Source organism: Cupressus sempervirens, chromosome 8 (assembly GCF_028749045.1).
Source record: "Cupressus sempervirens isolate cs-2001-9-10 chromosome 8, ASM2874904v1, whole genome shotgun sequence".
NCBI lineage: Eukaryota > Viridiplantae > Streptophyta > Pinopsida > Cupressales > Cupressaceae > Cupressus > Cupressus sempervirens.
In genome coordinates this window covers 778,789,412-778,804,845 of record NC_143125.1, presented here as the reverse complement: position 1 = coordinate 778,804,845, position 15,434 = coordinate 778,789,412, and the positions used below count along the sequence as shown (strand labels likewise).

At 34.7% G+C, this 15,434-nt stretch overlaps 1 protein-coding gene across 1 annotated transcript; it reads right to left on the bottom strand.

Annotated features, from left to right (window-relative positions):
• Positions 1–6,849: 6,849 nt before the first annotated feature.
• On the bottom strand, positions 6,850–12,618 carry LOC149544729 (patellin-6-like). The gene is made up of 6 exons (XM_089795295.1): positions 12,514–12,618; positions 11,522–11,629; positions 9,055–10,342; positions 8,235–8,359; positions 7,977–8,121; positions 6,850–7,617 (listed from the first exon to the last, which is right to left on the bottom strand). The coding sequence occupies exons 3-6, from the start codon at positions 10,333–10,335 to the stop codon at positions 7,354–7,356; spliced, it is 1,815 nt and encodes a 604-aa protein (XP_089651421.1). The 5' UTR covers positions 10,336–10,342; positions 11,522–11,629; positions 12,514–12,618; the 3' UTR covers positions 6,850–7,353.
• Between the last annotated feature and the right edge of the window lie 2,816 nt (positions 12,619–15,434).

Genomic DNA, 15,434 nt, shown 5'->3' with positions numbered 1-15,434 from the left:
CACAAACAGAAATAACAATTACATGCAAATATAACCAATATCAAAAAATAATAGATCACACAGAAAAACACAAGATGCCAAGATTTAACATGGTTCACCCAATCCCTGGGCTACATCCACCAAATAGCAAGTCTGATATTATTATGATCCAGTGATTACAACTTGATTACAAGCTGTAATCCCTTACAGCTCAATACCGTTGCAAGAACCAATTTTTCCATCACTACAATGAAACAATCCCTAACCCTAAGCTCTTCTATACAAGTATTTTTACCACTTTAGGTTTATAATTAATAATTACATGTCAGCCCAAAATCCTGATAAAATAGGACCTGATCATTCCCCAAGTGGGAGATTGTTAGATTGTGGTGACTGATTAGGGAAGTACTATATATACTCCATAATTCCTTGCCGGGGTTCAGGGCCAAGTCAGGCCCTGAGCGGGGGTTTGGGGGCAACAACCCCCAATACAGCCAGGGTTGATAGGCCATGGTTGTTCGAGGGTTCAGGGGTGGAGCCCCCGAAAAAAAAAGATCTTTGTACAACACTTTCTCATTGAATATGACATCCCTACTGCTTACAATTTTATGATTTTCAAAATCCCAAACCCTATAACCAAATTCATTAATGCCATATCCAACAAATACACATTTCTTTGACTTAGCTTCCAGCTTGGTTCTAGTTTCAAAATCTATGTGAGAAAATGCTTCACAACCAAAGGTTTTGAGAAAAGAATAACTCATCGTCTTACCAATCCATGCTTCCTTTGGAATACCACAACCCAAAGGAGTAGAGGGGTCTCGGTTAATTAAATATACAATAGTATTGATAGCCTTTGCCCACATGTGTAAGGGCAACCCATCATGCAACCTCATGCTCCTTGCATGCTCCATTATAGTCCTATTCATGCATTCAGCCACTCCATTTTCCTATGGAGTCCTTGGAACAATTTTCTGTCTATGAATACCATTAGTGGAGCAATAATCTTCAAATTCATGACTTCAATACTCACCACCATTATCATATCTGAGACATTTTAATTTCTTACCAGTCTCATTTTCAACCAAGCATTTCCATTTCTTAAAAGTTTGAAATACATCAAATTTATGTCTAAGGAAATAAATCCATACCTTTCTAGTTGCATCATCAATAAATGTAACATAATAATGAGAGCCATCAAGGGAAGATACCTAAGCTGGTCCCCATACATCGGTATGCACAAGCTCTAATTTCTCATTTTTGTTTCCCTTCCCAATCTTCACAAAACTCACTCTCTTTTGTTTTCCATACACACAACTTTCATAGAAATCCATATTAACACATTTCAGACCTTGTAAAACTTTCTTTGAATAAAGTACTTTCATACCTTTCTCACTCATGTGTCGAAGTCTGTTGTGCCACAACGCTGTATCAGAATTTATAGCAGTTATTTGTTCTCCCTGCTCAACTGCAGCAACTATTCCTGAACATTCATTTTTCTTTGAAACAATTAAAGTAGAAGGAACAATATGACCTGTACAAAGATATAAGGTGCCTACTTTCACACATTTTGCTACTACAAGGGAACCTTTTGAAACCTTCCAATTTTTATCATTAAAAGTAACTACACAACCCTCATCATCAAGTTGCCTTGCTGAAATTAAATTCCTACTCAACCTTGGAACATGTCTTACCTCATGCAGTAGCCAATGATTCCCATTCTGCAACTTAATCTTAACTTTTCCCTTTCCAACAATCTAACAGGGTTAATTATCCCCCAAATAAACAAGTTCAAAATCCTCTTAGACATAATCAATGAAATAACCTGTATGAGGTGTAGCATGAAATGAAGCCCCAGAATCTAAAACCCATAAATCATCAACGCTTTCTAAAGACAAAAGCAAAGCATCCTCTTCAGATTTGTTACTTGCCACATTTGCCTCCTTGTCTCCATCTGGTTTATCTCCTTCATTTTTCTTTCAATTCCAACAATCTTTCTTTTTATGCCTTGGTTTGCCACAGTACCAGCAATCGTTCCACAGTAGCAGCAGTCATTTGATCCTCTCAATTGAGACCTCCTCCCCTTTGACTTCCCTCTTGATTTCCTACAATTGTTGGAATTATTTCCTCTCTCACTTGTTCTGCCTCAATTTTGTGGATTCAAAGCACTTTTTGATGTAGATCCACCTGAGGTTTTTCTACAAGTTTCCTCACTCAAAATAACACCGATCACATCATCATATTTTAGAGTACTAGATCTAGGAATAGAATTACTCACAGCCATTACCAAGCCATTCCAACTTTCAGGCAAAGAACACAAAATCAAGAGAGCCCTAATTTCTTCATCAAAATTGATACCCACAAAAGATAACTAACTAGTAATAGTATTAAACTCATTTAAATGATTTGCAACAGATCCACCTTCTGCCATTTTCATATTAAATAAAATCTTTATAAGAAATACCTTGTTTGAAACAGAGGACTTTTCATACAATTTTGCTAGGGTTTGCATCAACTCTTCTGTTGTCTTTGCTTTTGTAATATTAAATGCCACTAATGGTGCCAGGCATTATCGAATGCTTCCAAGTGTCTTTTCTGTCTAAAAAAGCCCATTCGTCATTTGACATAGATCTCTGATTCTTGGTTTTGTCTTCCAACAGCTTTCATAAATCTCTCTGATAAATATAGTCTTCCATTTGCATCTTCCATAATTGAAAGTTATGCCCATTAAACCTATCAACCCTCAACTTACTTTCGTCTGCCATCGCTCCCATTCAACCGTGAGACTCCCACTCAACCATGAAACTTTCCTGTAGAGGATAACTGAAAAACAACCTCACTTTGAAACCACTTGTTAGGATTAAACCACAGACATAAACAACAATTACATGCAAATATAACCAATATCAGAGAATAATAAATAACACAAAAAAACACAAGACACCAAAATTTAACGTGGTTCATCCAATCCCTGGATATTATTACGATCCAGTGATTACAACCTGATTACAACTCGTAATCCCTTACAACTCAATACTGCTGCAAGAACCAATTTTCACATGAATACAATGAAACAATCCCTAACCCTAAGCTCTTTTATACAAGTATTTTTACTGCTTTAGTGTTACAATTAATAATTACATGTCAGCCCAAAATCCTGATAAAATAGGGCCCAAAAAATTATGGAGTATGTACAATACTTCTTTGATCAGTCACCACAATTTAACAAACTTTCGATATACTACAACTACTAGGTCAGGTTGTTTCCCCTATAGAATAATCTTTACAATTAAATGATAATTTTCATTAAATTTAATTAAACATATAATCCCCACTTCAAATAAAAAATATCAAAATAAATAAAATATTATTAAAAGTGTCAAACAATTAATTTTTTATATAATTATTTAATAAGTTTTTGAACAAAATCAGAAAATCAAATTTCTCTTATTAAGCTTAGTCCAATGAAAATATATTTCAATTTTCCTTTTTAAATAGTTATAACTTAAGTGACCAAAAGTGACCACTCTTATTTAGTATTGTTACGTTTTGACATCCTGTGAATCTACTTTCTTATTAGTACTTGTCGGTAGGCTAAGTACTATTGTAACACATTTTGAATTTTAAGCTTTAACTAGTGATTAGATTTTTTTATAATATAATAGTATTACATTATATGTGTGTGTGCGCGCAATAAAACATATATACTCAATAATTATATTAATAAATAATATATAAATTAATATTAATATTAATATCATTATAAAAATAAAAATATATAATATTTTTATAATTAAAATATTTTATAATCTATAAGAAATTTATTAAATTTTAACAATATTTATATAAAAATTAAAGACAAGTGCTAACCCAACAATTGTTAAACTGTTTATAATCAAAAACTATATTTTAACAATCTCTTAACGCAATGAAAATACCCTTCAACACTCAGAAAGTAACCACCATTTTTTACCAATATCTTAATCCAGTGAAAACATACCATCTTTTACAATATCTTCGAAATGGCGTGAGTTATAAAATAATAAATAACTAATCTAGCCGCAATTAAATTAAACAACAACAAAAAGCTCCCTTTCATCTAATAAAACAAAACTGAAACAATGAAAAACCTATTTAAAAACTTTGAGAAAGATGGCATATCATCAATTCTCACGTGCATTAACTAATAATGCATCAAACTTACCACGTTTAAGAGATCGATATCTATACAAGAAGCAGATGTCCACAATTCATTTATTCAACTCCATTTTTGTTAGAAATTATTGTTCCCATTGTAAAAAAAAAATGACGATTATAGTTCTCATCGCAAAAGCAATTTTATATGTTGAATAAATCCAATAAGAGCACATGCTCAACACCAAGTGTAAATCTTCCTTTTTGACCAAAAGCAACATACGAATGAGGTCAAGATTCAATCGTTCCCAATTTTAATTAATGTTAAAAATGCCATTATCTTCAAATCATAAGAAACTAGAGACAATTGAGGGTACTAAAGACAACTGCGTCTGTAGTATCTTCGAAACAGAAGAAACGTGGTAAAATTGAGCGTAATAAAGACAACAACTGCGCCTGTAGTATCTTCAAAACATTAAAAAAAATGGATAGATAGATAGATAAAATTTTAACGTCTATGAGGCTAAAAATAGCCTATAGACAACTGCGCCTGTAATAAAGAATTGAGCGTAATAAAGAAAGACTACTGCGCCTGTAAACCATAGGGGATGTTTGATTCATTCCAAATCCAGTCCTAACAATAAACTAAATATATATTTATTCTACAATAAATTATTTCACTGGAATCGATTAATGTGCCAACCCTTTTGTCTCTACCCAACATTTACTTCAACATCGAACAATATTTCTGAGCCAAGAAAGCAATAAATTGCTATCACTCACACTGAAACCTTAAGTAAACGAATCAAAATGCAACAAGAGGATGGGTTTTCACAAAGATTGAGGTGAATGACGGGCCCACTAAATCACGTGAAACGGCATGATAGCTTCCATTAGGCCTACTGGGCAGGGGAATAAAACGCCCAACTTCCTTAACAAAAGGGCAGAGCTGGTTTGACCCGCAGGCCGGACAAAAGTTCGGTTATTCGTTCATGAAAGCGTTACACTGGCCCACCAGGTCATCATTGCCTACAGCTGGCACCCGAATCTAATCTACCTCACACGAGGATTGGATTTTTTTTCTATGGGTCCCGCAACCGCTTGCGGCCATGTGACCCTGGTTTTCCCCTATTAATATGGGCCCCCATTGTTTGGGCAACTTGGGCCGTGCTCTACAGGTAGGATGGAGCACTAATTATCATGGTCATAACTACACATAGGCCCATGAAACAGGACTCTACAAGTTCAGGCAAGAAAAGTTTGACTGAACGTCTATAAGATCAAACAAGAAGTTCCTCTTGGCTTAAGTAGGAACGTTTCTCATGGAAGCTTCTGTTTATCTGTCTAAAATAAGATTAAAAATATGGACAAAACAAATGGGGAAGGAAAAGATCTATTATGTGAAAGAGTTCAACCCTACTGGGTGTCACAAGGTTAAAGATTACCTACAGGTGGACATGAAAGGTAAAAACAGGCTGCCAGTGGTGCAATTAAGAACAGGATCTCATTCATCTCTGGTGTGATGTACAGTACCCTAAGATGTTTGGAAAGAAAGAATGTGCATCTTCTGCAGTAAAGGTGTGTTGAAATGGTACCCAGGCACAAAGGACAATTTGAAATGGTACCCAGGCACAAAGGACAATTTGAAGGAGGGCCACTTGCTCCAGCTCTTTGCAAAAGCAAGACTACAAAAAACAACTACTTTCTTGAGGCAGATTCATAACAGGCAGGCTGACATAGAAAAGAACATGAAAGTGGTCTCATAGACTAGTTGGCCTCATGGACATTAGTAAAATTCCTTCCTCCATTCATTCAACAGTATTATAAAAGAGATTAGGGTCATCCATCACTGCAAGTTGGCTAATAGTATCTTTGTTGACTTTCTAGGTGGACTCACAGATTTGTAAAGGCAGGCTAAATAGAAAAGATCATGAAAGTAGTCCTATAGACCGGTCAGCCTCATGGACGTTAGTAAAATAGCTTCATTCATTCATTGAACAGTCTTATAAAGAGATTAGGGTCATCACTGCAAGTGGCTAATAGTATCTTTTTGTTGACTTTATAGATAGGACTCACAGATTTGTACTAAGCAGAACATTATCATACCCTTAAATGAATAAATGAACGATTTTAATAATATCCCCAACATCACAACATTCTGAAAATCATCACTATAAGTTCGCTAATACTATCCCTATTCACTTTCTTACTAGACACAACATTATCGCACTCTTAAATGAATGAATAATAACATCACAATATTTCATACAAAGTGTTTCCAGAACACTATCATACAGTGGACAGAGTGATCCCACATCACATGCAGAAACATCAAGTGTAATTGATGCCAGAAGATATATCGGGCAGCATTCTCTGCAAATGGTTGGGTTTCCACCCACCTTCCAGACAAAATCATTAGTATTTATGCAGGCTATGTTAAATTCAAATTAAATTGACATTTCGGTAAACAGAAAACCCACGAGTCTATTTAAAGAACAATAAAGAGCTCCAGGCCAATTTGCCACAATAAAAAAACTTCTCGACTTTAACCTATTTATTACCTAAAGAAATTTCAAGATTCAGTATGGTGCATTCCTTGAGAAATTCAATTTTAAAAATGAGAAACAATTTCCAGCAATTAGAAGCCCGGTACTTTTTATCATTACACACATTTTCTTTGGGCAGAGGCCTGCAGAAAAGATTGCCACACATGCCAGTTGATTCAAGAACAAATCATTTCAATAGAATAATGTAGCACAATCAAATAATCAATGGAAATAATTGAAATACATGAGGACCTGACACTAGACAAGAAAGATCTCTATCGTATCTCAGGGATAGATAGATTGCTAGTAACAAATTGGAAAACCATGACGCTATACATACAATTTACACGATCAAACTGATAATGGTGACGACTAAGAAGTGACGATGATGATGATGGTAAGATGTCTATCCAGATGGTTGTGATTTGCATCTTTATAGGTGTACAACAGAGACAGCGTTATGCCAAATCAGTCTCAAATGCCTGTATATTTGGCACGGTATTACGACTAAACAAAAAAACTCACAAGCTAGCAAGCAGCAAATACAGCTTGAAAATTAACTCCAAAATGTCTTATGGCAAAATAATGGCTAAGATGTATATGCACATGAATGAATCTGTAATGTGTTATCTGTTATCACAAGCTGGCCATTTCTTTCCATAGGATAGAAGAGAAATAAGCAGCACATATCATTTCATGCTGTTTGTTGAAGATCGCTCTTGACTTTGGTTCTGTAAACAACCCTCTTCTTCTTCGACGAAGTGTTATTAATTGCCAAGATCACTTTTCCTGCCTCGCTGATCTTGAACGAATTCCGAACTGGTTCTTGATCAATGGACATTTTCTTGGCTTTCTGAATGATAACAGTGTAACCACCTTCAGTATTTGGCACAAACTCTTCGCTATAGGTCACCTCCCAGCCCACCACTATTATATCCCAAACCAATGAAGATCCAACCTGCAGATTCAGTAAATGAAAGATTATGAAATCTGAATAAAGAACTGAAACTTGTTCATTATGTGCCAGAAATGAGAGGATTTAGGAAACAATTTATACATGATTGTAAGTTTTCACAATCCATAAGAATTTTTCAATTGCTGCTTCTAATCAACATTTCGGATTACACTCTGTGATCCATCATCAAGAAGCAGCACTCAAAAAATTTATACATGCTAATAATACTACCAATGATAAAGAGATCCTTCTTTATCTATACCAGTCCGAACTGACATTCGGCACTTCAGATTTCAATCATTCAATTAGTTCATTAGTTCAATTTCTTTTATGCATTCATTGAACATAAAACTACATTATACCTCTGTTATGGGAATCTCAATTATCTGCTTGGCTGCTGGTTTAATGAACAGCTCAGAAACTCCACCGTCTGCTGCAGAGAACTCAGCATCATTTTCCCTACTTAGACCTCCATACTGCACTGGCACGTACTCAGGTGAAATGTACCTACATGGAAGATAGCATGTGGGTTATTATGATATAGTATGGATGCATGCCAAAGAGCTTCAAAGTTTTTTGTGTTGGACAAAATAGAGATAAGCGAGGGTTTAATTCCTTACTTGAATAAGGTCTCTGTCACTCTAGCAGGGCGAGCAACAACAAACTTGCTCTTAGTTCGCTGTGTCAGGAATGGAGATATCATTGCAGACATCACTGCATACCACCAAGGTACATTCACAAAGATCTGCACATAAGCAATAAATTCGCTGAGATGAAATGATGCTTACAGAAAATACAATATTTTCAAAACAAGAAACAGACACATAACAGAGACTGAAAATACATTCTAAAAAGTACAAACGGCTATATATTGTTACAGAAGAAACAAGAAAAAGCTGAAGATAAATGAACGAGCATTGGGTGAGCATAGTCCCCTACCATTGAGATACGTACAGAAAAACAATACGGTCGGTACACTCGGTAAGTATTTGTTAAGAATATATATTCCTAAAAATAATTTTATTAAATACTAAAAGATTCAGGTGCTGCAAGATTTTTGGCAATTTGAAGAGGAAATCATTTCCGATAGATGAATTCGGCCCAAAATCTGAAGTGAATCAATTGCAATGTAAAGTACAGATGGTTTCCAGATTGCAAAACGCGAGAGAATTTTCAGCATCATTAACGGTAAAATGCTAAGAATTGTTTTTAAACAGTTTCTCAAAACAGAGAGAGAATAGACAAGAATTTTTCAGAGAGGTAACAGGAAGAAGAAGAAAACATCCACATTTATTACATTAAACGAGGGTAGAATATAACAGCGGACTAATCAAATGAAAAATTTCTATCTGACAATGGATTGGGGAGCACGTCCTATAAGTCAGAACAACATATTTCACACAATAAACCCAGAAAGCTCAGTTAACAAAAAAATCTTACCTTCCTAGCAACTAACTCTGGATAGTTGTCCTGTAAGATGTCCAAAGCCTTCTGGGTAGCTTGTCGTAAATTTTTCTTGCCGGGTCCGGGTGAATTCTTAAGGTCAGTAATCTGGACCATGGAATTTACACCTCCAGGCTTGAAGCTCAACTGCTGGATTCCCCTCTCCAATAACTGTATTCTCCACCGGAGAAACCTATCACATTTCTCAGTATCACCGAATGACTTCTGGTAAGTCTCCTTGTCCTGGAAAACCCCATAAACATTATAGCACACTGGATGCCCTTCCTTATCATACCCATGCATGTAAGCCACACCATCGTATTCAGTACCAAAATCCTCTTCCAAAATACTATCAGCACCGAATCGTTTCCTCCAGAGAATTGTGTTCTTAAGCATGGTGAAGGCTTCTGCAACCTTGAAATCTCTGGCTCGGAGAAACTTCAGAAGGATCACATCAGTTCTTTCATCACCGTGTGTATGGAGAAGAGGCACCCCCCAAAGGTAGGTGTCCTCCACGGGTTGAAGTTCAACCTCCACAGTTTCTTTGGTTACACTAACCTCAGCAGGGGTTTCCGCAGTCTCAGCAGATGTTTCCGCCAATGGGGCTGAAACAGCAACAACTGAATCAGCTACATTTTCAGAAACAACTACTGTTTCTTCATGCTTTGGCACATCGCCCTCAGCCGGTACTTCAATCGTTTCAGTGACTGTTACTACAGCCTCTTCCTTTTTAACCTCCTCTTCACCGACCTTACAATCTACTTCACTGACAGTTTCTACAATTTTCACATCTTCCACTGTACCCTTAACCTCCTCTTCTTTGGTTTCAGGGGTTTTGGCATCCTCTTCACCCTTTGTTTCTGTTTCTTTCGCCCCTTCTTCTTTAGTTTCCTCTTTAGTTTCTTCTTTGGCCTCGGTAGCTTCGGCCCCTTTGGTTTCGGGTTCTTTGGGAGGAGGCTCGGTGAATTCATTGTTTTTCATTGCTTCTTCAACTCGGAGCTTAAGCTCTTGCAAGGCTTTCTTCTCAGGTTCTTTCAGATCCGAGACAAAGTAGCTTTCCTCTTTGAAGGAAGCGCCCTGAGGTTCCAAGCTTGGACTGCTAGCAACAGTTCCATTGTCTGCCTTGGTCTCTTCTCCTTTGCTTTTGACTGTTTCAGGCTCAGCTACCGGTGCAGGTGCTGTAATTACTTCCTTCACAGTTTCAGTTACTTCAGTTGACATCGTGGTATTTGTAGCAGCAGCAGCAGGTGCAGGTGATTCTTCTGTGCTGGCGGCCATCAATTACCTGCTCAAATTTCAGGCAAAACAAGAATAAATGATTCCCTGTTTAACTACATAAGCTCACAAATCACTGTGAATCGGTGAAAATTTAAGGCCTTGACTCGCCGATCGGACAGAATACTGTTTAAATTTAAGCGTTCAGAGAAACATTCCTGATAAATGCCTACAGTTTGGATAGTCTGCTGAAACTATTCGGAAAGACATAATTTTGAAATGATTGAAAACTGTCCAGGGTTTTAGGTGATCAGGAAATTATCTAAAGAGAAGTTCCCAATGACAAGATTATCACCTGATCTAAAACTGATCGGCCTAATCCCCACATAAGAATAAATAAATGAGGACATCTTAAAATCTAAAGACTGTAAACCCAATAAAGGAACAAATTTAGAAGGATAGTAATCAAATTTTATGCATCCGAATCAATATTCAATAAAATCAACAAGACTGTACAAAAAGTTGCTCCTATACGAAACAAAAACTTCAAACAGGAGTATTCCGAAGTTAAGTTATCCAGATGCCTGCAGTAGACAGTTGTCCCTGTCAAAAATTATAAGACAATTTTTCAATATACTAAGGAATCATCCGCTTCTAATGATTGCCATTGAGTACATATATTTGAAGACGTGTGTATTTGAACAGCTATATTAATCAATCGGAGAAAGCAAATTCATTTCCCGGAATGCAAACAATTATCCAAAAAAGGAATCAAAATCTGGCGTAACTGATTCAATATTCAACGAGCTTTTGAACAAAAATTCCCAAGTACCAAACAATAAGTTATGGCGTTCCATGAAACCACATAACTCATAGCTTTAGCCAACAGAAAATAGTTAACATTAAGGAAAAAAAACCGGCATCAGGCCGATGACACAACTAAATAAAAGGCAGTGGCGAATTCAAGCCTTCAGAACTCCACAAATCTAGACTAATAAGTCAATAAATCTTCGGACTTCATAAAGACAAAAGATCGGATAATACCTAAGCTTAAACAACGAACCCTGACACTAAAAGCTTTAATTTAGCACTGCGATTTACATATGAAATGAATCGTGAAAAAATTTGCTCCGAAACCACAGAAAAACAAGTCCAGCCAAAACTAAAGCTCGATTCTAACACAAACGTTACAAAATCGTCCAAATTGCCGGCCAGTTCAAAATCAAGGACCCTGGTTAGAAGTATTTACCGTCTCTTAATGAACAAATCGCAGTCTTCGTGAGCGCTAACGGGAAGTTTGAGTTGCTTTATCCTCTTCTGTAAGCTCCTACCGTCTTTGCCCGGCGAATGCAAGTAACTGCAAAAAACAGGTGACTCTTCAGTGAACAATAAGATTTGTCTAAATTTAAGCCCAAAATGTCCAGAATCATAACAAACGTGATTTATGTCGTCCAGTAGATCGTGAAAAAATTGCCTGCGAGTCTACAGTCTGGCTATCCTACGGAAAAGTTAACCGGCAAGTCCGTATATCGGTCAAAAAAGGGTTAAATTCACCAACCAATGTAATTTTTAGTGCAAAACAGAAAAGTTGAGTAGCCAGTCCCGATATTCGATATAAAACGGAAACAATAACATGCAGTCCAAATTTCTGCTGCACGAACGAAGTTTTCAAAGCAACTACGAAACGGATAAGTTTGCCAAGCAATCCAACTTTCTGGTACAAAGCCAAAATAACTCACAAGTCCGATCATCCATTATTACAACAAAAAAGTCACGACGAAGTCTGTTTCTCGGACACAGACAAACACAGCCAAATTTCAGCTAAAATACAAATGAAGTTAACTGACATTCAAAACCTCGGCTACAAAACGGCAAAATTCACTGACAAGTACAAAACTCCGTTACAAAACAGTAAAATTCAGCTGACAATTCCAAATCTTCCACACAAACCAGATTAAACTTTTTCAAAAAGCCGAAAAACTACTAACACGTCCATGACTAGGAGCAAAACCTTAATTAATCATACTAACAATTCCGATTTCCACTCCGAAACAGAATGAATCACTATCGCAATCCAACTTCCCCAATACAAAAAACCGATCCTTTACCAAAAATTGCAGACAAGCTTAGACAGAAATCCTCCATTTTCACAAACATATCCAGCAGTGCAAGACAGAAAAACATAGTTAACTAGACATGAATCAAAAGTTTTGGCAAGAAAGCAGAAATCTTTTTACTAACAAGTCCAAATCCTGTTGCTCCTCGCTGTGTATTTCCCGTCGTCTGACGCAAAAACAACCTGTGTCTTCCGGAGCTTTAGAAAAGAAAATGAAGCTCTGTACTGCTAAATACTTTGCCTCTCTTAACGCCTTTAACCCTTGCACTAAACGACATTTAAACCGCTTTTAGAATACCACCTATTTCTGGAAAAACAGCTCATTGCCAGCGAGGATCTCGACCGTTGGCTGACCCCTCGGACAACACAATCCTCACCGTCAGATCTCCCGCCTCTACCAGCTCAGCACAAAACCTCGTATACCCTACATGCTGTTCAACGGCTTTTTGGGGGGCCTGTTTTCCGTTCGTGATTGTCTCCGCCGGGCATAATTTGCCGGCAGAAAGCTGCCGGCGACGGCGGTGGGCCCCGCCGGTTTTCCCGTGGCGGTTGTTAGTGGATGAGCTGGCACAGTGTTAAGTTTTCTCGGATACCTTCAGGCGGTCTGATTAAAATAGTTTGAAATTTCAGGTGCGGGCCCCACAAAATTTTCCCGCAGAAGTTTCCAAAGCGGAAAAAATTAAGTCATTTATATTTGTAACGGAACTAAGGTCATGATGGGGATTACTAGTATAATGTGAATTTAATTATTAAACTAGCATAATGTGAATTTAATTATTAAAAAAAATTATGTTTGAGGACTTCAAGATTGCAGGGATAAAGTCCACTAATAATTCATGTTTGGCAGTGTGAAGATTGAAATTGTCAATTTGTTTGTGTATATATTTTTTTTTAAATTATGCTTGAAAAAATTGTAGAATTTAAAAGATAAAAGGTGCTAGTATATATATTTTTAATTGTATCAATAAATTGGTATATTAGAAAAATGTTGTGATTTGGAATTTCATGTGTAGTAGAAAAATTTGAGTATTATTAATATATTTATGTATTTGTTTTTTATATTGAGTATTAGTACATATATGCATTTGCTACTTAACAATTTTATATGTTATATCTATTAATAACAATAGTATATATGTATTTGCAACTTAATAGTTGTATATGCTATATTTGCTAATAAATATATGTATTTGCTACTTAATTGTTGTATATGTTAATATATTTGCTAATGAATGTGTGTATTCGATAATTTATTTGTTATTGGTATTTGCTACTCAGTAGTAGTATGTGTCTAAATGTATTTGCTACTTAACAGTTGTATGTATGGTAATATATATTCTAATGAATATCTTAACTTTGTTATTGGTATTTGTTACAGTTGTATATGCTAATATATTTGTTAATGAACATCTCTATTCTATAATTTATTTTCAATTGGTATTTGCTTACTTTACAGTTGTATATGCTAATATATTTGTTGATGAACATCTCTATTCTATAATTTATTTTCTATTGGTATTTGCTACTCAATAGTAGCATATGTCTATATGTATTTGTTGCTTAACAACTGTTTATGGTAATATATTTACTAATGAACAGATGTATTGGATAATTTATTTGTCATTGGTGTTTGCTAATTACTCAATAGTAGTATATGTCTATATGTATTTATTAATTTACAAGATGTATATGCTAATAGATTTGCTAATGAACATATGTATTGGATAATTTATTTGCTATATGTATTTGTCACTCAATAGGAATATATGTCTATATGTATTTGCTACTTAATAGTTGTATATTCTAATGTTAATGACCATATGTATTCAAAATTTTATTTGTTACTAGATATGTTGTTCAATTGTAACATATGTCTATATGTATTTGCTACTTAACAGTTGTATATGCCAATGTATTTGCTAATGAGCATATGTATTCCATAACTTATTTGCTACTCAATAGTTGTATATGTCTATATGTATTTGCTACTTAATAGTTGTATATGCCAATGTATTTGTCAATGACCATCTTTGTTAAACAAGTGACATGGCTTAGTACTTGTGAATATAAATCTAGTTTTGATTTGATAAATTTATTACCATATATAAAATATTTTAATTAATTGAAAAATTATATAATTATAATATCATTATAGTAATAAAGAATTTCTATATTATAACTATATAAACAATTTTTAATTTTTAATTATAAAGTATAATTTAAACATTAATTTCATTTTTATTTAACAATAATACTAATTGTATTATTGATATACATGTTCAATTACATATATATTATATAGTACTATTATATTATAATTATATTAAATTTATAATTGTATTTATTAATAAACAAATTTATTCATTTCATCTATATTATTTATGTAACTAATTTTCTATTTTTATTTGTTAGTCTCATTGCCTAAATAAATAAAATATTGTTATGGCTAGCAATTTTATAAATTAAAACTGAGCAATAATAATGCCATAAATGGTAAATTGACATGATTCAAAAGTAGTAATATTGAAAAGACAAAATAAGAAACAATAATAACATTGTGGTATTATAAATAATATAAGAAATAAGTTATTGAATAATAATTTTTTTTATTAAATATAAATTGGGAAGGATCTTATTGTAACCTTCTAAAAATAAACAAATCCTATTAAATGATTATATAAGAAGATAATTAAATTTACTAATAATTAAAATCAATAATTTCTGAAATGTAAATGGTCAATGGGACCATTATTTTACAACATGAGTGGGTATAATACTTTGGTAAATTATGGAAAAACCTTATTGATCCTAATATCAAATGCTTTAAATGGTTGTTGTTTCTTGACAGGCTCCCGATTAGGAAAGATACTTCTATGACCTATTACTATAACTGTTGTAGACTTCCTAAATCTGGTAGACACATTTATTTTGATAGTATTTTTGCTAAGGATATATCGCTTATGTTTGGCATTACTTTTCCTAAGACTATTAATATTTTTTAAATCATTACTCAACATATTGATGGTTTGAAAAAAGATACTAATTT

Coding starts and splice junctions, on each gene's coding strand:
- LOC149544729 (XM_089795295.1), bottom strand. CDS start 10,335: ATGGCCGCCAGCACAGAAGAATCACCTGCACCTGCTGCTGCTGCTACA. Junction 8,122..8,234: donor GTGACAGAGACCTTATTCAA/GTAAGGAATTAA, acceptor TCTTCCATGTAG/GTACATTTCACCTGAGTACG. Junction 7,618..7,976: donor TTGAGATTCCCATAACAGAG/GTATAATGTAGT, acceptor CTGAATCTGCAG/GTTGGATCTTCATTGGTTTG.